Here is a 27,617-nt window from a genome sequence, read left to right as displayed (position 1 = left end):
CCCTTTCAATAAAATTTGTAAGCCAGTTTCATGGCTCTTCTAATGTAAAAGTGTAGAGTAAGCACTAAAATAAATTAAGCTATTTTTGCCTGTCTTGCTCTCACACACAGCCAGCTCAGAAACTGATCACAGCAATAATTTAAGAATACTTATCCAAGTCAGACCTAAGTTTTAGGTAAGCTAACAAGAGAAACTACTCACTTCGAAAGCTCTAATTCAATTGCCAGTGCATACTGAATTATCAGCATATGGTATTAAGGGAACATAAAGTACAATTAACATTTTATACTGATATAAATGCTGTATGATCAAGGTCTGATCACAGAATCTGTAGAGAATACATACAATTAAAAACCATTCACACAAACAGAAGCAATATATCAAAGCTTGCATTAGAAGAACAAAGAATACTTTATTCTTCCTATTAAAGAAAACATACATCTTCTCTTTCTCGCTCACAAACAAAAGTACAGTGGTGCCTCGCAAGACGAAATTAATTCATTCTGCGAGGTTTTTCGTCTTGCGAATTTTTCGTCTTACGAAGCACGGTTTCCTGGGTATTAACGGTTTTAAGAAAAAGGAAACAAACTCGCAAGATGTTTTCGTCTTGCGAAGCAAGCCCATAGGGAAATTCGTCTTGCGAAGCAACTCAAAAAACGAAAAACTCTTTCGTCTTGCGAGTTTTTCGTCTTGCGAGGCATTTGTCTTGCGAGGTACCACTGTAGATGATCAATGGTATCATCTAGTGTATTATTCTTTTTTGTGCTATTGTACTTGAATTGTCTTCTGTGGACCACTTTGAGTCCAATGTATTTGTGTAAAATGCAGAATATACATACTATCGGCAACTTCCTATGTTGCATCAGTTGCACCATTTCAGCAAATACACTAGTGGTTACAGCTTGTGATTTGTCTGGAATGAGACAAACCACATGTCCAGGTTCAGATGATACACCAAGCCAAATTGTGGCTTAGCTCACAGTAACATAATAGCAGTACCAGTGAGGACAAGCAAAGCAGACACTATCTCTTCTCAGGGAACCCACCTTAGCGCCAAGCCATGATTAGACTTACCATTACATGTTAACTGAGCCAATGTCTCAATACGCCCCCACAATTAAGGAGGAACTCTCTACAAATAGAAAGTTAGAATACCAGGGTGGCTAGGCTAAAACCTTCTCTGCAAATGCGCAATTTGTTATTGGAAGCGGGGCCAGTACGGTTGCAGTTGTCCACCAACAATCTGAAAGTTAAGCTCTGTCATCTTTCTTTTACATTGAGCAATTCCTTTAATTGCTACTATGTTCATTCAGTTTTAAATAACCGCTGCCTTTGATAAGATGAATAAATAAGCTTCTCTTTAACTCTATGCAGACCTCAAACCATATTCCCCTAGGCATATTATTACACTAGAAAAAAGGAAAAGGTTTTAAGGTAAGATACCACTTTGTACAAGAAATACTACATTCATATGAAGTATGCTACACTGCCGAAGCAAGCAATTCTTTTCAAAGGAAGGAATAGCTCCTAAGGTCACAGAACAAGGCAGAAACAAGTTTTTATAAAGGAGTGGGGAAATCTGTTAGGTGCTTATTCTGCAAAGTGAGCTTGTATTTAATTTGAGCAAGACATAAGATCCTCATCCACTGTATTCCACACGATGTGAAATTTACTTCTTATTTGTGGTTCTAGGAATGCATAATCCTATTCCTACACAACGGATGGTGGTGTTATTTGCTACTTTGCTACGCAGGTCCTACTCAACGCACAGAATGTGCTCCCTGGAAATTGTTCATTAGGCGAGCATTCACATACCAGATCTACAATTTACACTATTTCCTATGAAAATATTTCTAATGCAGGATTTCCCAACCTTTCCCCATTTCTCTCCATGGTTTCTTCCTGAAATGGCTGCAGCCAATCAGCAAGAGAAAGGGGGGAAACGGATTTATCTGATCTCACCTGCTCCCCGATTTGTCCACTCTCTCTTGCTCTCTGACTTGTCCTATCTTGCCCCGCCTCCCAGCCCTCTTTCTGTGGTTTCTACCCGAAAATGGCTGCCACCAACCAGCAAAGCACAAACAAGGATGTTTTTTGTTTGCATAAGTGAATCTGAAGTGTACAGCAGGTTTGGGCATAATTCTTTATATGTGCTAAGTGAATATGTGCTAAGTGAATATTCGGCTAGCAGATAGCTGGACCTGAGTATATTGTTAAACCCCTAGGAAGGGAGAACTAAAAGCAAGCAGCATGAACAAAAACATTTTTAAATCACATTTAAAATGTAAGTTTAGAATTACTGTCTTGAAAAAGGTATTCTATTTTAAACATATCTGAGGGGTAGGCATGTTAGTCATTTGCAGCAAACACAAAGATTCTTGTGACATCTTAAAAAATTAACAAATTTATTATGTTACAAGCTTTCTTGGATTACAGCTCACTTCATCAGTCGTAAGACCTGGAAGGAGAGAGGGATTGGAGTCACAGTGGTCTATCTAAGGTGTGTATTTAGGACAGAATATGGGTTTTGCTAAGGGATGCGGGTGGCGCTGTGGGTTAAACCACAGAGCCTAGGACTTGCCGATCAGAAGGTCAGCGGTTTGAATCCCCGCAACGGGGTGAGCTCCGTTACATCTTGTTTCCTGAAATAATGAAGACAGTACCGAATGATTTCCATCCAGTCTCCAGTACTCCATTCTTGGGAAAGGTGCTCAAGCATGTGGTGGCATTTTAACTTCAGGATTTTTTTTAAATTTAAGACATTATCTAGAGCCATTTGAATGCAGTTTCAGGTTGGTTATGGGATGGAGGCAGCTTTGATCCTCTTGGTGGACAATCTACTCCAGGAACTGGACAGGGAAAGCATGTCCCTGGTGGTTCTGCCAGACCTCTCTGTGGCTTTTGTTACTATCAACCGTGGAATCCTATTCTTGTGAACTGCCTGGTTGTGATAGGACTTGGAGGCACTGATTTATGGTGGTTCTAGTCCTTTGTACAGGGTCGGTTTCAAAAGGTGGTGCTAGGGAACTCCTGTTTGATGATTTGGCCATTGGGCTATGACTCCATCTTGCCTCAGTGCCAACCACTGTGTGAGAGCATCCGTGGTTTTGAGGTTCTGTGTTAACAATATGCTGAGGATGCTCATGCTACCTTTCCTTTCCATTTAAATCCAAGAAAGCTGTTCAGATTCTGAATCATTTTTTGACATCTATAATAAGACTGGATAAGAGTGAAGACATTGAATCCTGATTCAGACAAAGCAGAGTTGGTCCTGGCCTAACTCTATCTTAGATGAGATAGCAGACCTCTTGGACGCAGGTTTGCAGTTTGGGTGTGTTCCTAGCTTCAAGCCTGAACCTGGAAGCCTGAGTTTCAGTGGTGGCCAAGTACACTTTTGCATAGCTAAAGTTAGAATGCCACCTGCATCTTTTCCTGGCTATATCAGGTCTTCTCACGGCAACACATGCTGCTCTTCTATGCCACAAACTGCTTCAACACAAAACAAAAATATATTATATATAGTATTATAGATCAGTATCACAAACACCTCCATGTTCGTGTGTATGTGTGTGTAGAGATCTGACTTCCAAGGTTAGGAATTATAAATGCAAGAAAAAGGCCTTGTAATGTATCATTTTGCCTTTCCATTTGACCCAGAAAGTCATGAAGCATGACCCAGAGACATGAGAATACAGGAATGGCATCTTGCACTGCACCAAAATTGTCCACTAAGCCCTTGTATTCATCTGCAGCCTTAGCCTTCAGGTAAGTGATCCTGTAAGTGATCTTTGTCTCTAAAAAGATATAATTGTTTAGTGCACACAAACTGCATGACCAGACATTTTGGATTATATACTCTGGTTGTATAACAAGTTTCAATTTTGTAGCAAACCAAAGCTTTAATTGCCACAAGCAATGGCTTGTCCAGAAAACATGGATTTCAAAAAGGGAAACTTAAAACTGGCCTTTTTCATGGAAATGTAAATCAGGAACATCTACAATGGCTGTTGGATGACCTCTACCAATGGGAAATAGAAAACGCCTGGCAATCATTAGTGCTTCTGAAGAAGTACAGCAGTAAAAAAATCAAAGTAAAAAAATTCACAAAAAACTTCCCTTAGAATGGATGGGGAGAGAAATGTGTAACTTATCACCAGTGATGCTACAGACACTAGCCACAAGCTGCCAACCAAACTATATTCAATGCAAAAGGTACATTAGCTAGCTTCTGAAAGCCCAAACACCACATTACTGAGAATGGCAGTAAAATGTTTGGCTCACATATGCAACTGTAACTGGGTTATAGTTACAGTGCAATAAGACATTCTGAAAAAGCCCTAGAACTGTGAAATGCATTCAAAGTCAAATGATTTTCTGAATATCCTCCCCTGTAGCACAGAAGAGTATGAAGATAAACAGGACTGCTGTAGTATACAGTTGCTTTTTCCTGCAACACTTCAACTGTTTTGTAGGTCTTGTGCTTTAGAGACCTCTTTTGGAGTCTAGAGGTTCAGAGTCTATTAAACCCTCAAATTTTAGATTTGTTGCTTTTATCTTGATGTCAGAGTTTATGAACAGGTAGCCCACCAACAATTTGTAAGATTTAGAATCAGCTCAAAAGTTTGCATTTACTTATTAAAAGCTGAAGAATGAGTCACAAACATATGTCTGAAAACATGTTCCGGAAGCAGTAAGAATTATTTCATTAGTTTACAAGCATTCAGACAAGTAATACTGATCTTTTTACTGAAAAAGTCTAATAAGGAGAAATATGTAAACAATTACTGTGTAAGGTAAGGTCTAAACCCAAAATGAGTGATGCCACCCATGGATTCAACAGTGGTCAAGCTAGCAAATTCTTTCAAATGCTCATTCTAACTAGTCAAATCCTACAATAATGAGAGACAGATGCCTTTTATAATCATATTTCTCTCTGCTGTTAAACTATGAATCTACCCCAAATAGTTTCTTAATCTGCATTTCAGACAGGTGCTAAGAGTTTACAAGAGAAAGGAGCTAAGAAAACTAATTTACAAGGTAAAATATACAATGGGTGGCAAACCTGGAATTAGGGTGCAATGTGGCAGAGGAACCAACAGCTAGCTATCACATAACATAGCCTAAATTACACTATTTGCTACTCTCATCTCATTCGACTGCATCAAAGGATAAATGCTCTAGTTTGTTACACTCTTTGAACTCTGCATGTGACACATATGCCAAGAAGTTGGCTATGACTGATATTCCTCAATGAATTCACCATATTTCCTTTCTACAGCTGAACAGTGCCAAGATTTAGTTTCCACAAATGCTTACTAGGTAAGGTCTAAACCCGGGCCAGAGTTTCTAACCCAAACCTTTGAACAGGGATTTTTATGCACCATAACCCTAACTGAATAGCAGGTTAGTTTCTTTTCTAGAAGATAGGAAATTGAACCAAGTGCCATCATTGAGGAATATATCTTTTGTTTACTCCCATTCAGTAATGTTAAGTCAGGTCACATATATGCAGTGCTTTTTTCTAAAAAAAATATGTTTAGGGGTACTCTCAATTTCCTACTCATATTGAAATACTACCCCTCAATGAGGTCAAAGTTAGATTCACAAAATGTTTAGGGGTATGCATCCCCCTGCGTACCCCCAGGAAAAGGCACTGCATATATGAATGAGGTTTCAGGTACTTCTTGGCAAAGAGCCAATAAGATGTTATATGTTATTTCCATTTTCTAGACCTTTTGAATATAATAGCGTCACTAGACTTTATAATGTAATTTATACAGCAAAAGTCATTTCTTTGTACCTCTTTGTTAAGTTCATTCTTTCAGAATGGGCATACAAATCTTTCCTACTATACTACTGACACATCAGTCTGGTCAATTACCGTATTTTTTGCTCTATAAGACTCACTTTTTGCCTCCTAAAAAGTAAGGGGAAATGTGTGCACGTCTTATGGAGCGAATGCAGGCTATGCAGCTATCCCAGAAGCCAGAACAGCAAGAGGGATTGCTGCTTTCACTGCGCAGCGATCCCTCTTGTTGTTCGGGCTTCTGAGATTCAGAATATATTTTTTTCTTGTTTTCCTCCTCCAAAAACTAGGTGCGTCTTGTGGTCTGGTGCGTCTTATAGAGCGAAAAATACGGTAATTATATTTTAGAATCAATAGAGAATCATGAATTTGGGTGCTCATCTTAAATTGTTTCTATTTTCATTTTTGTATGTTTTTTATAAGGAAAGGTAAGAAGATTTGGCCACAGAGACTGTGTTGTACTGATTGCATCTTATTCTTGTACTGTTTTTTAGCTTCTAATAACTTTTGACCACAGAAATGGCCTGCTGATATTCTAGTAAATTGCTTTCCCATCTATTTAAAATTGAAAACTGTGTAGCTGGAATTATTATCAATATTTCTCAACAGATGGACATTATTTTGCATTTCTCAGTCAGAAGCATTGCTTGCTTTTTGTTTATCAGCTTAATCCAGAATGTTCCTTCTGCATTTTGCTTTTTATTTGATGCATCTGTCATACTTATACCCATTTTCCAGATGTGAAAAAAAGGAAAGCAGTAGTAAGCAATAATGTGATATGTATCTCAGCATCATTGGATCACCACAGTATTTAATTGAAGCAGTGGAAGAAATTGCTCAAGAGAATAGCACAGCAGTGAAAATGTTCAAAGATCAATTTATGTAGCAGCAGTTCACTTGTTGTTTCACTACAATCATGGTTTTATTTATTTACAGATTTCTACTGCACTCTCCAAACAAATCCCCAGGGTCACAATATGCACAGAATATGGATAGCAGCATTGTTCAGTGAATCAATACACAATGCTGTGTTATTTACTCTGCTGCACTCAACAGGTGATTTCCTTGCATAAGATGAGGAAGGTGGATTTTCATTAAATATGAGACAGACATTTGCAGGATTCTATAGAAATGGAGCAACAGAGCAGGAAGGTAACTAGGTGAATAACTCAAACCCCTATCCTTTTCTTTACCCACAGACGCTGCAATGCTGTGTCTATATTTGAGGTTATCTAGCCCACTTTGATTAGCTTAAGAATTCAAAGACTTGCTGTGTGAGCTTTGGATGCTTAAATGGAGCATCTCACATCCTACCCTCTGACCTATCCCACAACACTACCCACAACATACATACTTCATTTAGCGCTGCAGAAAGTATCAACTGCACCATTCTAATCCTTCCCCCCCAGTCACAGAATCATAGAATTGTAGAGTTGGAAACGGCCCCGAGGATCATCCAGTCCAAGTCCCCTGTAATGCAGGAATATGCAAAACTACAACCTCGGTGTTATTAGCACAACACTCTAACCAACTGAGCAATCCTTTATATGTGAGCACTTACCAGCAAGTACATTGCTGCAGAGTATGGTATTGCAAGATGAAAAACCTTACTTGGTTGAACCGTCATTTACTGTTTCCAATGTATTCCCGATCATAGAATCACAGTGTTGGGACCCTGAGGATCATCTAGTCCAACCCCTGCAATGCGGGAATCATTTTCAATTACCCAGACCACTGCATACTACAATCTCTACTAATCCATTCCTAATTCTCAAACCTCATTAAGATTAAAGATTGCGGCTTGAGTTTTACTGAGAGTAGACCCACTGAAATTAATGGGCATGTTAGCCATGTTTATTATTTCAACAGGACTACTCTGGGTAGAATGAGCATCTTTAGTGGCTTTCTAAGCTCCACCCCCGCTTACAACTGCCAATACGGCACGTTTATGGTGTCATGAACCACTTATTTCCTTTGCCATGAGCTTGTTGAATGCTAAGGAACTATGATTGTATGAAAGGTGTTTTTTTAAAAAGGTTTCCACCAAGTTTTCTTAACTCTTTCCGCCTAAGCTTTCCAGATCAATAACTCCCTTTTCGTAGCTTGCAGTTTCATACAGTTGAGTTAAGCTGACCAGAACTTCATGTACTACTTAAGATCAAGAAATGCTATTATTTTCTATCACTTCCTAGCCTGGGCTTATTCCTTAAGTGATATAATCATCACACAATAAACTAAGTTGAATTCCATATTTCACTTGCATTTTTCAATGTTGCTGTCTCATTTTAGGTTCTCCGATTTGTTGCAGTACATGTAAACAAATGTTGCTCAAATTTCATTTTCAAAAGCTAGTTTAGCACAATGCTAAACTATTCGGACTTTTTAAAAAGCTGGTCTTACAAGCCACAATATTGGTAGGTAACTATGATATTTGCTAACTAGAAGGGGTGGGAAGAGATTTGTGGCTAGTATACAACGTTTTCATTGCCTTCATAGCTTTGGCATGAATGTAACTTAAGTCTTCATGGATTATATATAAAAGTTAGATCCAAGAGTCTCTCATCTACAAAATAGTTCTTTAGCTCATTAGAAATGTATTGAGTCTCTGAGGAATTACATTTTCACCTGTGAGTGTTCTTTCTATTTTAAACATGTCTTAAGCATGTCTGTTTAAGCTATCTACTTAATAATGTCTTTGAATTCACCTGACAAGGTCTGTTTTTTTCATTCCTACTTTTCTAGTGGGGGGTGGGTGCCTTTTTCACTTTTAATACTGCTGTTATTACTGGGCTCCTTCAACCTGCCTACATAGTGTAATATTATAAGCATTTCATGTTTGCAAGATATTGTAGATACAAATTTTGGAACTTTTGTCCCATCGCAGCAGGCTGTGTGTGCAACCTGATGCAAATGTTCATTCAGATGGAAGCAAGACATGGATGCACATTGCTATCCACATTTCATGTTTCTGATTTCAGGATGCTCATTGGTGTCTGCATCGCAGTGTCGATGAGAACACACATCCATGCTGCTAATCTCATTCAACACTTTATACGATGGCTGAACTGAAATCCGTTTCCTCCTCTCATTTTCTGTTATTCTCATTCTCGCACAGCGACTTCAGTGTTTCATCCAAAAATGGCACTTCATAGGGTATGCATGTTTGAGTGTATTTGCTTTAGAAGTACAATACCCTGTATTATTCAAGAAGCTGAAGCAGTGGAACCGTGATGGGACATTTCACCTCAATGACAGGCTTCTCTGCTTTCCAGATACAGACCACTCTTTCACAGACCAGGTAAAACATATAGATCACTTTTGTTTAGAAGCATGCAACTAGCCTTCCATATGGGAAATTTGTCAGAGGTTACACTGAAGAGGAAGCTGAATGTTTATTACTTTTCAAAGTTCAGTTTACAGAGATGTTTATTAGCTGCACAGTCAATGCATCTGGCCATGCATATGGCTCATCTGGCCATTTCCCTCACTACAGCTGAGGATACAATAGGAAACGATGCTCCATCTCTCATTGCAGTTATGAACGATGGACAACGGGCAATGTTCTCCTGCATTATTCTTGATTCCAAAGTGCCTGACAGGCAAAACAGTGCGACTTTTTGGAAAAAATAACAAACTGCTTTGTGCTGCATATACAAACCCCAGCTGTGCCTTCAGAAAAGAATCTGAAATCTGTTTTAATCTCCTTCTTGACTTGGACTCAGAAGCTTTTATTTTACAATTAATCCTCTGAACGCCTATTGTTTGACCAGTTTCAAATCCCAGCATACCCAAGACTCTTCATAAATTTAGGCACAGTAGCAGACGTTTAATCAAAAACTGTAGTGTGAACACACTGAGGGACAGCCCAACTGCAGAATCAGCTTTGCAATGTTGGCAGCAATAGTTAAGACTGCAAATAATTCCCATAAGCAGGATACTCTTGCTTTATAGTTCTACTAAATGGGTATCTTTATCCAAACTCTGTACACATCTAACAACCACAAATATAGGCTAAGCTTATGCAAGTGCAAATCCAGTGACATCTGGTTAGTCAGTCTCCTCCATGAGAACAACTTTTCTACTACGCTTAGGAGTAATCCCTGTGCCTATCACTGATGCATTTACATTTTTCTGCTGCTATTTAGCAGTAAGGATTTCGAATTAAAACATACAGCATTAGTTATTCCTGCTCGAGATTCAAAGCAACTAGTGGTAGAAATGGATCCCCTTATAGAGTAGAAGGCTGAATTAATTTTTCATTAACTCCTGCTAAAGTGTTCTGAGGTCATATATTTAGAAGAATACATAAAAATCATTCACCAAAGTAACTATGGATAATGCAGCACAGAGGTGCAATCCGACAATTAAAATACTACTACGCTGGATGAAAACACTAAGTTTAAATGCCAAGGACTCCTTTGTATGAGACATTATGGCTGTACGTGAAATCAGCAAATACCAACATAAACCAGTCTTCTCTGAGTATGTTATACATAACCAAGCATACAGCTACACACAGCAAACATGTTTATGCAAAAATGTTCTGTTTGAATGTCATTTCTACTTTTCCTCCATCCCAACCTCCCTTAACATTGCAATACTACATTTTTAAGTTTACTGTATCCTTCCTTGCAGCACATTAGTGACTATACTTGTATCATTTTACTTCCAAGTAATTATGATTTCAAGAAGGATATTGTCACAAGCCAAACCACCTTAATGTACATTTAAAACAGTTTACACACAAACCTAAAAATGCGTGTATGATGGGGCATATAGAGTGGAACACACATTTGCAACCAGACAAGTGAAACAGCTGTCAAGTCATCTGTCAGCTGCTCTGTATTCTCTGAAAGGCTACTAGCAGAGAATGCTAACTAGCTAGTTTCTGCCCTGTAATCCCACAGAAACCAATAAGCCAGTGGTTCCCATGCTTTCCCCCACATGGGCCATTTGAAAATTGCTGAAGGTCTTGGAGGACCACTTACCGACTTTTCTGTTGGTTGTGGTAATTGTATTAAATTATGATATATGCTGCATGATTTTAATTGTATTTTAATTGCATCTTTTATTTTACATATTGTATTACAATTTGATTTCCATAGAAGGTAATAAATAAAAGAAGCAATTAAAATACAATTAAAGATCAGTATGACTATTTAATGAAATGGATGTGCAGACCCCCCACATTCAACCACAAATCCACAAACACACTGTGGACCACCTGAATGAAGCTCAGTCCCCAGGCGAATTTGGGAACCCCTGCAATAAGCCATTATAGATGCAGTTTCATTATCTCAGTGAAACCTTCAGTTCCCATTTGTGATGATGATCAGCATATCCTCTTCCCTTAACTATAGAGAAAACAGCTGCTCAACTTAGAACCTTATTTGTTATTTACTGTTTGAAAGTTGGGGGATTTTGCAAGCCTCCTCTAGCTGAAACCCGACCAAACGCCAGGATGTATTATTGTTTAGTGTATTTCCCACCATTTCTCATTGTGTATGCTTAGTTCATTCTTTAGCCACTTGTTTCTTTCCAGCACCAGATCTATACTGCAAGTACTACATGGTAAATTTGTTACAAAGACAACACTGGTAATGGTTCATGGTTGTCTTTAAGATACCATTTTAACAAAACCTGAGTCTTGTAACTCACCTGTCATTGACTGGCAATCAATGTCTAATCTTCACCTTTTAGAAGTTACTGTATTGAATGCCTGGAAACATCGTAAGCTTGGATACAAAGCAGCTTCTGTAGGCAGCATGAAATGCTTCTGCATACATGTAAGGAAATTCAATGGCCACCTCTCAGTTTCAATAGAAAAATCATGCATTGGTTAAATAAACTCTCCCTACTAAGCAAGTGCATAATTTGCATATAGTTATTGTTAGCATTTCCCTTTGGAGTAGCTCTATTAGGAAAGTCTATAATTTATAATTTTTATTTATTAAATTTGTATACCACCCTTCAACTGGAGATCACAGAGTGCACCAGTGAAGCTAAGCAAGAGTGAATCCAGTTACTGGGTGGGTAGGCAGGAGGCTGCTACTTAAGCTGCTCTGAGCCTTCATTCTAAAGAAGAATTCCTAACAGCCAGCCCTGTACATAAATGAAACAAAAGAATTCTCAATTCTTAGCAGCACCAAATTTTAGGTGGTTAACTTTGAGTGAATGATTTTTCCAGTGTTGACTGCACATTCCTTATTACATGGAAATGTGTTCTCTAGTTTTGTCTAATTTGAATTTCTACCAAATTTGATAATCTGCTTTGAGATTATGCAGAACTCTTCCCTACTGAATTTCAGGTACTTGACAGACTTTCCTGTTTCAGCAGGCACTTTATTTATTTATTATTCTTATTTCATAAAACGTATACCTGTATGCCGGGGGGGACGACGACTCTCAAAGCAGTGGTTTTCAAGTAGTTTCTTACTGCTATTATGAATTTTAATAATCCTTATTCTTTTTTTTAAAAGTACATCACTTAAGACATTCTAAATATTAAGTGAAAGATAAATGACATAAAAATAAATAAATAAACCTCTTAGATGAAGGTAGTATTTAGGTTTACAAGAGGTATCCAACATATATAAGGAATGCTGAAGAAAAGAAACGCACAATAATGATGGGAGGGGCAGACTATTCTGTGTTCCTGGTGCATTTCAAAATCTATTTTTTCAAGGGATGTAGTCTTTACAATAACCTTAAGGTAGCTGGTACTGCTCATCCACACAATGACCACAATTTTTTCTGCACTAGTATTAAGTCCGCAAAGTTCAAATCTATCATAGTATCTGTTCTTTAGGAGATTTGACACTTGTACTATCTTGTGATAGAGTGAGAAATATTTTTGGTCATCATCACTGAGTGGGTAAGCAGAGCCAACTGTCTTACAGCTTATAGACCTTTGAGGTGGTTTAGGAATACTACCAGGAGGGCCACATGAGTCATAGATATGAACAAAACACTTTGCTAGAACCCTGAGAGCTAATCCAAGCAAATTAAATGCACTGACTGCCAATCAACCATGTAGCTAGACGTTTTACCTACCTTAAAGTGATGTATATTAAATGTGATGTTATTCTCCGGATTCTTTAGCATCACAACCGTATTCTTGATAGGCCAGTGTCAAAATACCACCATTTTCCAGTGATAGAGCCAACAGACAAAGGATGACTGACAACACTGATTTGCTAAAGGAAGTTTTCAATCTATACAGCAGATTTTCTTGTATTCTATAGTCAAAGTTTAGATTCTAATTATGTTGTCCATAGTAATAACCAGATCCAATACACAACACTAGACCTACAGCTTAACAGTAAAGAATGCAAGAAAAAAATGTTTGAATAATCCAACCAAAAAAGGATAGTTCTCCCAAGGGCCCTGCATGCATCTTAAATTAAGCATTGCATTACTTGTATGCAAAGTTTCACTGTTCTGGAAACTTTAACAAGATTCTATAGCAAGGGTTTTTGAACTGTGGTCTGCAAGCTTCACCCATGTGATCCATAGCATGTCCACAATAAATATTCATTTGAATTTTATCTTTTCATTTCGCATATAGTATTACAATTTTATTCTCTGGAATACAAGTTGTAATACAATTAAATACAAGTAAAAATCACACAGCATTTGCAAGTGCATGACAATTGCTACAACAGGAAGAAAAATAACTAAGTGGTCTGCCAACCAATTTTCAAGTGGCCCATGGGGAAAAAAAGTTTGGGAACAACTACTCTGGAATTAATCTATATGTATTTGAGAACTATCTGTTAACTACACCTAAACAAGTTTAAGAGGATCATTCAGCAAATCATGGTTTAAAAGGTAGAGCACAAACCTCATATTGAACCTGCAAACTAATGTTCTGCTGCACCATAGTAACCAATTTTAGCACAAAAATATCTGTCTCTCACATATGACACATTCGGTTTTTGGTGGAAGGCCCATGTATTAATAAACTTGTGAGCTAAACCATCTAAGTGCTGAATACATTTAAACTTGTTCTGAGTAAAAGAAGTACATGTCAGAAGAAAGGAAAAGCAATAATTTTCTAAACTTGTTGCAAGTAACTATTTCACCAAACACTGTACTGCAAAGGCCAAAGCTAGCTAACCTACAAATCTCAAAATCCGCAGAAAGGACCTGAAATCAAAAGAAAGGCTGCCCGAAAAAGTTCTCAATTGCTGCAATTGTAGCTTGAGTACCTGCAACCTATCACTTTTCATATGCTCAGGCACATTTTGCAATAAACTTTATTGCCACCAATTAGAACTTAAGTCTTGCACCAAAAATAATAGTTACAACAGGGGACAGTTGTGCACACACACCTAAGCTACAACAGAATTTTGTTGGACCTAGGAGAGACCCACATTCAAATCCCCACTAAGCCATGAAGAGCACTGTGTAAATCCTTGGACAGTCACTATTCTTCATAAAGGCAGCTGTGAAGATATACTGGGAGAGACATATGTCCTTGGCCACACACACAACAAATAAAATAATAAAGCTGCCTGTATACAAGTCTGCATAAATACATAAAACCATGATTTACATGAAAACTTTGAATACAAAGTCCAAGTCTCTAGGTATCATGGACAGAGATTAAGTGCATGGGCAATAAATAAGGAGAAGCAGAAGCAAGCAAAATTAAGTTGTGTAATTTAGACAGGCTGCAGGAATTTTCTTCTTTTCATGCAGAATTTTGCTTTAAAAAAAATACAAACACAAAGCCAAGTTCCTTGCACAAGTAACCATGCTATGTAGAATAGAAACACCAAAACAAAGCATTTTTCACTACGAGAAATTATCACAATTTCAGAAATCTGGCAGTGTCCCTTCCATATGCTCTTTACAATCAATCACTTATGCAGTGTAAGGACTGTCTTATGCACCGGCAGACCAACAACAGATCAAAAACAAATTTCTGTATGCTGCTAGTCAGCAGTGTTTTCCTCTCACTGAATTTCCTCTCACTTTAATGAGTGGGTGCTTATTTGCCAAAATCCCACATGCAGTCCCAAAAAAGTGGCCTGCCAGCAAGCTGATGCCACAGCAGCCTCAACATCTCTTCTGCCTCTGTGTTGCTGGCTGGATGAATTTGGCACAAGCACTTCCAGCTGCTGACCCCTATTTAGTGTACTGAACTCAATACTGCCTACAATGCTGTTAATGCCACACCTCCTCTGGAACGCAATTCCTTTCGGCATTATACAGGTGCCTTTGCTGTACTATTTTTGGTGCCTGCTAAAAACTTCTTTGTTGAGGCAGTATTTATTTATTCTTTGTTGTAATATTATATATTTTATGTAAACTTCTTAGAGGTGCTTACAATTAAATAAAATAGAAATCTGGTTAAATAAAAAATACAAGGAAACCTGCTTATTTGCATAGGTTTCCTTAACTGAATCACCAAGTGGTAGCTTTATTTTCTAACACAATATCTGATATATATATATTTTTAAATGGGAGTCCTTGGTTTTAACACAATAGCGTCTTCTAAGAGAAATTATTTTAAGTCATTATAAATAGTTGTGTTTACAGTGAAGTGTCATAATAATGGGCACCATCATGTTTGGTGTCCTCTGCTTCCCAAAAGCCACTGCTCACTTAAATGGCTCTACTGTTTGCTCCTCTTTATAAATCAATATTGCATCACATCTCAAAACATCTATCTTCCATAAAGGCTTCTCACCCAAAGACAAAATGCCTAAATGTATGCAGCTGAACACAAAAATTATTCCTTCCACCTTTATCTCTCTTCTATATGTTTTTCTTCTTTCTCGTAGTTAGAATTTAGTAAGTAGCCTCCTCATGGTGAATAACTGTGTGGTATTTGATTTAATAAAGTGCTGTATACTCTGGCAGTGTACTATTAGGTGTTTTTCCTGAACACTGCTTCAAATACTCTAAAGCAGAAAGGCAGTTTATAAAATTCTAATCAAAATCTAGAAAACTGGATTATAGAATCATAGAATTGTACAGTTGGAAGGTACCCCAAGGGTCATCTAGTCCAACCTCCTGCAATGCAGGAATCTCAGTTAAAGCATCCATAGCAGATGGCCACCCAACCTTTGCTTAAAAACCTCCAAGGAAGGAGGGTCCACAACCTCCCGAGGGAGACCGTTCCACCGTCGAACAGCTCTTACTGTGAGGTTTTTCCTGATGTTTAGTTGGAATCTCCTTTCTTGTAACTTGAAGCCATTGGTTCATATAGAAGTATATTAATTTCATACTCTTAGAGAACATCAGCTACATGTTGAGAAACAAGACTCACTATGCCTTCTACAATACTGCTCCTTAAATAACGTTAGCAGAGCAAAAAATATAATTAAATCCATCTAATGCTCCCCAATGTTAGCTAAAGGCTAGCAAAGTTAGGGGCTAGCTAAGTGGTTCTATCAATTTATTCAATCAATTGGACATCACCACTCACAGCACCCTATCCCCATTAGTCATCCACTGAATCTCCAAAAGCAGGGGCACCCACAGTAGGTTCTCTAAAGATCTCAAGGAATTTAGACATTCTCACAGAATCAGACACCCTTCAGAAGCCCCAATTCTGAACTTTCAATCAAGACCAGTACTTTACTTGTACTCAATGCCTTGGATCCAAAGATATTTCCTAAAAGCAGAAAGGCACTTCCATTTGTACAAGGCAGCCCTCTCAAGCTGTACCCATTTCCTGCTGCAGTCACATGCCCCATCATACAGAGTTCAAAAGGACCCTTGACCTTCAGGAACAGCTTTTCAGGAGGCACAGAAGATTGATGTGTGGAAGATGAGCCAAGAAAACCCCATTGTGTGAGCAGAGTTCCACTCATTTTCTCTCAGGATCCAACCAACTGAATTAAGATTAAAACATAATATATAATGGCAGGATAAGTTCCAAGCAGCTATTTCAAGTGAAGTTTGGACACCCTACATACAACACTATGGAGTGTGGATGTTAACAGCAAAGATCTGTAGAAAGGCGAATTATGCCCAGGAGGCACTGCAGCAGGCACACTAGGTGAAACTGGTGAAATGTGTTTCATTTAACAGATGCCACTGGGACCTCCAATATTAAAGACAAATCTAACTGGAATCTGAAAGACATATTGCTTTTATTTCTCTGGCCTTTCATCTCTAAACAAATATTATTTAGCTACTCCAATGAGGGTGACAATCTGTTGTACACTGGAAATCATACTGCAAATATAATCTTATACATAATTACCTAAGAATAAGTCCCATTGAACTCAATGGGACTGACTTCTGAGTAAATAGGCATAAGATTGCACTGTGAAGTTTTTAGATAAAATAAGCAAAATTTAGCTGTTTGTTCTACTCATTGAGTTGGAATAAAAGGGGACTCTAGTATGGGAAGAATTTCTGTTAATGCAAGGTGGGTTCTGTGGTGTCTTATAACTCCCTACTCCATATACATAAAGATCCTCTGATCCTGGAGTGGGTGAGACAGCACATTCTGTAAGTGGTTTCTAGGATCCAATCCATCTTGCAGAATTTTCCAGGAAAAAATTGTCTTCTCATCAAAACTTTAACACAAGCTCCCAAATTAATTTCAGCTTGTACACCACTAAGAAAACCCCTACAATAACATCACTTGAATTTTCCAATATCTGATATGTATACTGAGGTGTTAAAGTGTCAATATAGCCACTGACCAGAGAACATGATTAATTGGACAGTATATAAACACCAAATATAAATATTAAGCTTTGAGTAGTTTTAGCAAGATCAGCTGCAATTTTAAAAACTTCAGACAAATATATCCTCTCATTTTAAAAAAGATTTACTAGTGCACTATTTTTTAATTTTTAAACAGTATACAGGATATGAATCAGATGGGATTTCAAACACCATCTGCATAACAATCTGAAGAAACACATCTACAAGAGTTTCCTAGTACCCTGATGTATTTTCTAGAGTATTTGCAGAAGTATCCTAACAATCCCACTTCAAAGTGAAATGAAGCGTTCAAAACCATTAAGTGAGAGAGGACTAAAAACCACCAGTTTAATTGAAGTTAACATCAACAAAAGCAATGCTAGGATTTTTCAATATTTATGTACGGTTACCAATTCATCTACATACTACTTTCATAATTCAACCAATTCTTGAAATAAAACATTGGGCTAAATCCAAAGGTTCCATTCCACTCATTAAAGGGACTGCCCATCCATGGAAATAGTCATCAGTGATTGAAAGAAGTCATTTCATTCATGAAACAGAACCTTTCAGTTCAACCTCATGATTTTACTTTTCAGGATTTGTATTCCTGCAGTCATACCCATATGATTGCAAACTAGTTGGCAATTAGAGGACAAACTTTAAAAATAGAAGTAGAAAATGCTCATTCCCTATTCAGGCAATTTCCTCAAAATGTAATATTTTTATTGACCGTTCAATAAAAGAAGTCTGCTGTTGAAACACACCAGACAATTAAAAATAGATAGCAAGAAACTTCAGAAAGACAGTTTTATTAACAGGAGGCTTAGTAATTTTAACAGTTTAGTACAATCATGTCATTTTTCAGGAATGCACCATCTCTGTTCCTGTCAAAACAGTTTCAAATCCATGAATTACAAAATTTGTAATACAGCCACCACTTCATTGCAACACTTTCACACAATCCTTGAATTACTGTACTGCAAAATCCTCTCATGATGCAGCAATTCAGCATGTTTTTTCAATCACCTAACACACTGGATGACTAGAATAGAATGGTTGCCACTTCTACATTATGCCAGGCTGTGCACTTCAGATGTTCCATCATACTCAACTCAAATGGACACTGTTTCCCTTTAACTGGGATCAGAATAGCTTAAAATGTTTTTTAAATATACAATGATTTGCAAGTGTTTTTTCAGGCAACTTGTTGAATCTAATCATGGACAGTCTTTGATTTGCATCATCCCTCTTTCATTAGAGAGTTCTACCAAGAAAGTGACAATTCTACACAGAATTTGAACAATGTAATCTATTGGAAAGACTTTAAGAACTCAATTTGTGACGGGAGACATTTCAATGCTTTAATATCTTAAGTGATCATAGCAATAATTCACAAGATTTCATGGAATCATAGTAACACAAATGATTGCTAACATTAACACTTTGCATCAGTCCCTTATGTTCACTTAATAAACCAAGATATTTCAGAAGGGTGTGGTTCAAAAATATACACAACATACAGAGTGTACAAAAACCAAGTGATGAGGATCCTATCCCAACTGTAACATACAATCCTAACAAATCCATCTAATCAAACAGTTATACTTTCAAATTGTGGCATGGTATGGCACCTCCATGTATTCAATATTAAGCATACAGTAAAGATGCAGAGTAATAAATGAAGGTATCTGCACTTGTGGCAAAAGCCTTATTCTATACAGTCAGTTGAAATATGAACTAAAATTATTCCACAAAAGCTGGAATTTTACAGATTGTTCTGTTTATGTATAGGAAAACTGCCTATATGTTTCTCAATGTACATAATTTCACTGTCCATACACCAAGAATCTTTGAAAAAATAAGGTACATAAACAATCTGTGTATACTTAGACTTTATTCAGTTGCAAAGTTAAACTCGGGACTTATAAGCAAAATAACCCCAAAAAAACAAAGCAAAAAAACTTTGACCTGTGTAAACAAAGAAATTCAGCCAGCTTTTAACCAACTCTAGAAATAGCTACTTCCTATTTTACAATAGCTTGCAACAGCACCCACTAAGAGATCACTAACTTCATCAAGACAGTTTTCCTCATCCAAGATTTCAAAAAACAAAAACACAATCTAGACTCCTTGATAAACATTGCATGGTTAATTTAGCATTAGCAAACTTTCTCTACTGAGGAGAATCCTTCTTTATGTATCTGTACTGGTAGAACAACTGCACATTTCCCCTTGCAGTGATTGCTCTGTAAACAATTAAACCAGTCAAATCAAAACAAATGGAAAGTTTAAACAATTTATAGGTTCTAACCTGGAGCTACTATAAAACAGTCTGAATGCATAAATCACAGCACTAATATCTATTCTACAAACATTTTATATTACCAGCTACCCTAGAACAAGTTTGACTTTTCTTGAGCCTATTGGCCTGTCATTCAGATCAACAACAGCTGCCATCGCTTCATCACGAGATTCAAATGCAACCATTGCTTCACCTGTTGGCATGCCCTTTTCATTGTATTTTAAGCACACTGAACCTGGGATTACTTGGTAACCATAGAAGAAATCCAAAATTTCATCCACTGATACAGTAAAGGGCATATTCTGAACTTTAATGACAGTCGGCCCTGGCTTTCCAGAGCCAGCTCCAAACCCAGGTGGCCCAGCAATATGCAAGTTTCCAGGTCCAGGTCCAAACCCTGGAGGTCCACTTAAATGTCCAAGCGCACCACCAAGACCTGGAGGTCCACTACCAAAGTTAGGAGGAACAGTTAAATTACCAGGCCCATTTCCAAAGTTCTGAGGACCTCCGGTGAAACCTGATGGCCCAGTTAAATTGCTAGGCCCACCTCCAAAACCCGGAACATCAATTCCTGAACCAGGCAGACCAGGCAGGCCACTATTTCCAATAGAAGGCATCCCTGGCCTTGAATCACCAAAGCCACCACCTATTCCTGGAGGTGGAAGAGGGGGGCCAAATGCATTGGACCCACTGAAATTGCTGGGGAAATGAAAAGGAGGACCACTGTTTGCATCTTTGGGGCTATTACCTATGAAAGTATGTTTATCCCCACCAGCATTCTGCACTCCTGGCATTAGTGCACTCCCTTGCAATGGCATTTTCAACATTTTTTTCCCCTGGGAGGGAGGATTTCTCTCAATTTCTCTCATTTCTTCAAGGGAAATAACTCTTAGCACAACATCTCTCCCGTTTAGTTTCTTTCGATGCAGGCGCTCTGACTTACGAGCATCTTCTTCAGCTTTGAATTGGACCAGTGCTTGTCCTAAACCTTGCCCATTAGTATCAACAAGAATTTGTATAGAGTTCTCTTCCACTGCCAGTCCCTCTAGAAACTGAAGGATTTCCATTTTAGTAATGTTGTAGGGGATATTGGATATATGTGCACATAGTTTAGAAGGGCCAGTCTCCCCTTCAGTATTCATAATGATCTCACGCTGATCATAGTTGAAGTTCTGCAGTCTTTTCCGAATCATTTCTATCTTTTCTAACATAGCTTTTTTTGTTATGGGATGTACTTGAATGAAACGATTTCCAATGTACTGCTTATGATGACATAAAGCTGCTTTGTAGTCAGTTTCATTTCTGAACTCAACAAAACCTTCACCAAGTGCTTTCCCATTGGGTCCATAAGCTATGTAAATACTGTCTTCCACAATATCCAGCTTTTTAAAGAAATCTATTACATGCTTGTTCTCAGATTCAAAAGGAAGTCCTTTTAAATAAACACAGAAGCCCTGGTCATGTGGTGATCTGGATCTGGATCTTTTCTGTCCATTAGGTGATTTAGACATAGAGTGAGTCTGAGGAGAAGGATGATTTTGTCCAGAAGGACCCATGGTTTGCTTGAATGTTATATGGCCTCCTGCAGACACCCACTGTCTCTCTGTTGCAGGACCAACTTCGACATAGCGCTGAATCATCAGCATCCTGTTTCGCTTCAAGGCTTCAAATGTATCTTGAGGAGAACAAAACTTAACTAATCCATTTCCATTATTTCGTCCTACATGATCTTTCAGTATATGCACTGCATCCACACGAAGTCCATGAAAAAAGTCTTTCACGTCAGCTTCTGTTGCTGAGAATGGCATTCCATGCACACTGACATACAGATCATCTGGATTGATAGGAAGTGATTTCACACCACTTTGAGAATTGATCTGAATAGGATTTATGGGACTCATGAACATTGGATTCAAGTTAGTGCTCAGATTCATGGCTGTTCCAGATCCATTCATTCCTGTAGGCAAAGGTGCTACAGGTGGGGGATTCATTGGAGGCATTCCTGATAAAGGAGGCAGAGGGGTCATAGGTGGCACAGGAGGTACAGGAGGTATTGGGGGAACTGGGGGAACAGGAGGCAGTGTAGGTACTGGAGGTGGGACAGGGATGGGAGGAATGGAAGGCATTGGGGGCAATGATGGCAGAGCTGGAATTGGAGGTATTGGTGGAGGTGGTACTGTGTTCATTGAGGATGCTGTACTAGGTATGGTGGAACTAAAGGTGGGACTTCCAAAAGTAGCACCAATATTAGGAGGAGCAGTTCCCATACTGGCAGTGGAGAATGTTGGTATGTTTTTGTTGCTTTCATGAACTGAAGTAGCTGCAGTAACTACACTAGGAGAGGGACTGTTAAAGTTAGGTACTGTCGTAGGAAGAGTCACCCTGCTACTTATTCCAGAACTAGGTGGAGGCCCAGACCTGCTAGCATTTGCTGGTGGCATATCTAGATTTGCTGTTTCAAAGCGCCTGCGACTGAGTTCAATCATATTCTGCATTTCAGTTTTACTGCTCAGCAACAGTGTTACTTTGGACCCTTTAATGGTACCACCTGTGCGCATCATACCCAGCCTTGCATCTTCATCAGTGGCAAAGACGATGAAAGCCTCACCCAGCTCACCCCCTACAATATGCACGCCCCCATCAGGAATGGTCAATCCAGAGAAGAAGTGGCGAATGTCCATAGTCCCCGCCACAATTGGGAGACCTTGTAAGCGGATGACCACAGCCATGCTGCGCTGAAACACACACACCTGCAGATGAGAAAAGGCAACGGCTAGGTCAGACTATTTAAGACACCATATGCTTAACCTAGATACTTATGTTTAAAAGCTCCTGCAGATCTTAAATCAATTTACAATTTGTGATCTTTATTCATGCAGCTTTCTCTACAAAGTACTTTTAAAGCACAATTGCATCAAAGCTTTCCAGTAAATTGCAATATGGAATGTTAAAGGCTGTTGACAAGAACACAGTCAAAAACTGGAACCAAGGCAAATCCTTCTGGAGAACACCAGCTTCAGATATGACAATCCAAAAGCAAACTTCTTGCATTAAGCTCATTTAGCTCAAGGCTAGAATAGTATTTTAGGCTCCTGTTCACCAACGAACTTTTTATTTTTAAAACACTTATCTTATGTCACAATCTTATACTTCAGTCCCACACAGGAATGCATAACTACTTCAAAATTCCTATACATCACATTGCTTGGTATCTAGAGACATAAAATCTCTCCAGCCTATTCCTTGCTCCTCACTTTTGTTTTGTTTTTTTAAAGAATCTCCTCCTACTCTGCAGCTTTCACAAAGCCATTAATTCCTTTATACAAGCAAGCCAATACTTGGTTTGGTGTTTGGATGGAAAACTCTAGAATTACCAGGCACTGCAAGATGTATTTTAGAAGTCAGATAGGAACCAGTAATACACCTCTCCTGCACCCTGTGTTTGATTATGTTGCTGTTTCAGATAATGCCCCTCTGAAATAGCTACATAGTACTGTTAAAAGCCTTCCTAAATTAAAAAAAGGACTGGCATCTCTAGGAAAAATAATGTGATAAAGGAAATAGTATTTTAAATGTTCATGATTTCTTCTTTTTTAAAAAACAAACCCCTTTTTTGTTAAAAGAAAATGCTTTTAAAACCATTCATCAGCTTGCTAACATGAAGGGATAAAAACTTACGTAATTGCTTTTGAAGTATCATAAAATTTTCAATAAATTGGCTTTGATTTAGTTGAAGCTCATCAGAAGAACCTTCCTCTTTCCTTATGGTTGCAGAGAGAACTATAAAATGAACTTTAGCTGAAACAACCAAGTAGCCAGTAGCCAGAAGTATGAAAAATAAATGCTCCAACGGTCCCATGTTGCCTGGGATTTACAATCACATTTTCTCATTACTAAACAAATCAGGAAACCAGCTTATGCCACCAGAATACTGGAAGCAAATTTCATTTAAACATTTTTTCAATATATCTATGCTAGATCAAAGAGGCAATGTTCAAAGTCATCCACTAATAATGCTAAATCTCATTAAGATACAGAGAGTACTTCACATTCATCCTAATGTCTAAGTGCTGGAAGGGCTATTGATGGACTGGATACTGTACATCATATTTGGTGAAAATGTGATGTCACAGTCTTTCTGAAGTTCATTTAGTTTCTGGTAGAAATAATTATAATTATAATAGTTATTGTTTTATTTAAACCCTTCCCTTCAGGCTGATAACAGTGGTTTTGTGTTGTAATATATTTTGTCCAGTTTTACAATGTTGCTTATATTTACTGTAGTAAGTACTCTTAATTAAAGAGTTTTCTTTTAAAATAAAACAGGTTTGAAATCTGCAGTGTCACCTTTAAGATGTTATAACAGTCACAGATACAAATTACTATGCAATAGATTTGCAAATGAGAAATAGGAAAAGGCTTTTAAAAAGTTTATTAATCCCTAATTTAAAAGCATAAGAAAATGTAGATTATTCAAATGCAAGCAAACAATTTAGTACAAGTTAAAGCAAGCATTCAAAACTAGTACAACATATTAGTGGAAGATGCTGTATTGTTTTTAATATTCAGTTGGAAGCCACCCAGAATGGCTGGGGAAACCCAGCCAGATGGGTGGGGTATAAACTATCATTATTATTATTATTATTATTATTATTATTTGGACAGCAACATCTACAAAACATTTATTCTGCAGAAGTGTTATAATCATAACCTAAGCAGCAAAATCAAAAGAGTGAATAGGCCTATTCAGTAGAATACAGACCTCAGCACATCATAAAAAGGCTAAAACATTTTTGTTAAAAGATTGAATAAGCTGTAAACCATGTTATATAATATTGAGGGTGTCTACGACTGGAACCTTTGCACAGAGGCTCAAGTTCTATTAATATCTTCAACTGGTTTTTGAAGAACATTCAATTTTGCATGTTCAAGACCCACCACAAATATACAGTGGTACCTTGGTTTAAGAACAACTTAGTTTATGAACAACTTGGATTAAGAATGCTGCATACCCAGAAGTAGGTGTTTTGGTTTGTGAACTTTGCCTTGGAAGCAGAACATGTTCTGCTTCCTGTTGAGTGTGTTCCATTTGTAAATTGAGGCCCCTGCTGCTATGGGAAAGCATGCCTTGGTTTAAGAACACTTTGGTTTAAGAACGGACTTCCAGATTAAGTCCATAAATCAAGGTGTATTGTCTGAAGATACCTTGTTGCATACCTTATTACCACAGTTATTCAACTGGTGCTCCAGGATCTAAAGCAGACTGCAACAGCAGAACTACTGCCAAACAAATGTGGTCTGTGGAAGTGGTCTGAACACAAGTTGGGGGCGTAAAAGAGTAGGCTTATGTACGCTCCGATGTGTGCAGGCACCAGGAATGCAACCCTGCGCAAAGAGGACAAAGCCTATATGATGAAAATTAAGTATAAATGCCCAAACACATGTCTGCACTTTAGCCTGGTCCTTGGTCTGAAAAACGTAGAAGCCTCCTAATCTGACCTACATAAGTATTTCACTTGCACTATGTGCACCAAAATTCTGGTCTTACACAAAAACAGGGACATGCTTTCAATCATCACAAGTAAGCAAAAGTATTGTTTACAGCCAAATCTTTCTCTGCAACCATAAGGATTTTTGAGATAAACCAGTCCAGATATATACATTCTATTAATCAAAACTATTAAGTCTGTCTTAGGAACCTGCTGAAATATTGAGACACCAAAGTCTTGTTCCATACTTCATCACCAGAAATGTCACTGGTAGACTATAGGAAGAGGGCCTTTTCTGACAATGTGCAAATATTTTGGAACGTCATTTTGAGAGATGTCTACTTGGCTCCATCTTTATTTGTTTTCATGTGGGTAGTTCACAAAGCTTTTGTCTTTTATACTTACCAAAAAGCTATGCTGTGCTGTTTATTTTATACCAAACTGTAGTTACTGATGTTTTAGATTTAATAGCTGCTTTGATTATATTTTAGATAGAGAGAAGGATAAAAATATTTGAAACTAAATTATTAATCTTTGGGCCATTATCTCAAAGAATGCATTTCTTCCATAATGTCATAAAGCTGCCTAACATGGCCTTCCATTTTAAATAATTCATTCATCTGGAGATACTTATTTAAAAATACAAGACACAAATGTTTGCACAGCCATTTAACAACAGTTCATAAATGTTACATAGAAGACTGAGCAGCAAAATAGTACAGTTTTCCAGAAAACAACAGGCTGTAGATATAACCATCATGGTATATGTAAAGAATGTATTTTGGGGGGCACGGATATATAAAAATCTGACTTTGCAAATATATAGCTAACACTGATGTGCATCACAAAATGTATTAATTATTTCTGACTAAACACCAAAGAGCTACAATTATAATAAAAATGTATTCAAACACCAAATGCAAATTAAAGACTTAGCTGCCAAGCTTCAGCTAGGAGAGTAGAACTCACCTGGGTTTTGTTTGTTTTTAAACCTACATGACTAGACAATTTGGGTAACTACACAAAACTTGCTATACAGAAGAGCTAATGGTGTTTTAAAAACCATATAACCCTAAAAAGACCTCAATCTTAAAGAATTCTACCCACAGAAAGTTTTACCAAAAAAATCATAACTTGAGGCCAACAAAGGAGGGGGGAACCTCCATATAGTTTTGGTGATTTAAACTTTTTAAAGTAACTCATGTACTAGCTCTATCTTCCTGAGTACTTTGAATTATCCAAGCGTGTTCAGTAAGCATAAATACATCTTCAGTATCTTACCTGCCAAGAGAGGTGTGTTTTTTTTCCTTAACAAGTAGTAGAAGCCAAGGCAATCCTGTGGGCAACCAATTAAAACCAACTTTTAGACTGAAATAAAGAATAAATGGAGGCAAAAATCAATGCAAGCAACACATAACTAAAAGTTAGCAGTCCACAATGTGCTGTGTATTATGACAGTCTGGGACAATGTCCATCATAAGGCACTCCAATACATGGGAACCACAAGTTTGAGAGTGCATGAAATATACATTCCTTGGTCTTTTCCACAGCTTCACACATTTTGATAGCAACAATTACTTTTATTTTAAAACAAAAAATATTCAACATGAGAATGAATACAAACAAAAAGCCAGAACACATTCATTAAAGAAATTAACTTTGCATTATCTCTTCAGATAGCTGATTTGTCTCATTTCATAAAGAGGGCTAGTTTATTTTTCCTGATCAAGAAAACTAGAATAGTTTTCTAATGCTACAACTTCTCACCCAATTAAGAAGTATTTTAAATAAACCAAAACACAACATCCTTCCAAAGTCATTTCACATTTGATGAAGCCAAATCAGACTGCAAATACCTTACAATACACTTCCTCCTATTTCTTTAACCTTGCTTATTTTAGAGCTGCAGAATCAAAATACAATCCAACATAAATTGCAAACAGGACAATCTTCTTCTCAAAGCACAGGACCAAACAGTATTTCACAATCATTGTGTCCAACGTTCAGCACGTTTATATACACTAGTACTTAAACACACACAACCCTAATGTAATCTGGAAATCCTGATCTGCAGATCCTGAAAATATTTTCCATTTAAAGAAAGGAAACAAAAACGAATACTGAATTCCACACATCTCATGAATGGTTTGACAGGCAGTTCTATGAACAGGTGATATCTGTAATAATGCCTTATTTAAAGAAAACCGTATATTTGCTGACCACAGGAAATAACAATTAATCGAAACAAAGACTTTCAAGGAACAAATCAACATCAGCACCACAAAACTTAAACAGTGTGAATTCCCGCATAAAATCTGAAGTAAAACACCTGTCTGAACAGCAA

At 37.6% G+C, this 27,617-nt stretch overlaps 2 protein-coding genes across 8 annotated transcripts in view; both read right to left on the bottom strand.

The window, feature by feature from the left end:
* Positions 1-27,617, bottom strand: part of CPNE1 (copine 1) — a 52,332-nt gene that overhangs the window by 22,459 nt on the left and 2,256 nt on the right. The window contains exon 2 of one of the 7 annotated variants that reach the window (XM_081194856.1): positions 26,555-26,609. The exons of 4 other annotated variants lie outside the window; for them this stretch is intronic. The gene's annotated coding sequence lies outside the window, so the exon portion shown is untranslated. Of the gene's footprint in view, positions 1-22,392; positions 22,535-26,554; positions 26,642-27,617 lie in introns of those variants that run through there. 2 more of the 7 variants (XM_081194855.1, XM_081194857.1) reach the window with 2 other exon arrangements.
* Positions 18,276-22,513, bottom strand: RBM12 (RNA binding motif protein 12; the record flags this gene model as incomplete). The annotated part of the gene is made up of 1 exon (XM_081194852.1): positions 18,276-22,513. One exon carries the CDS (start codon positions 22,511-22,513, stop codon positions 19,871-19,873), a length of 2,643 nt encoding a protein of 880 aa, XP_081050978.1. The 3' UTR covers positions 18,276-19,870.

Source organism: Podarcis bocagei (assembly GCF_964188305.1).
Source record: "Podarcis bocagei genome assembly, chromosome: 5".
NCBI classification, from domain to species: Eukaryota; Metazoa; Chordata; class Lepidosauria; order Squamata; family Lacertidae; genus Podarcis; species Podarcis bocagei.
Note: the sequence above shows the minus strand (reverse complement) of the source record. Positions and strands in the feature narration are given on the sequence as shown.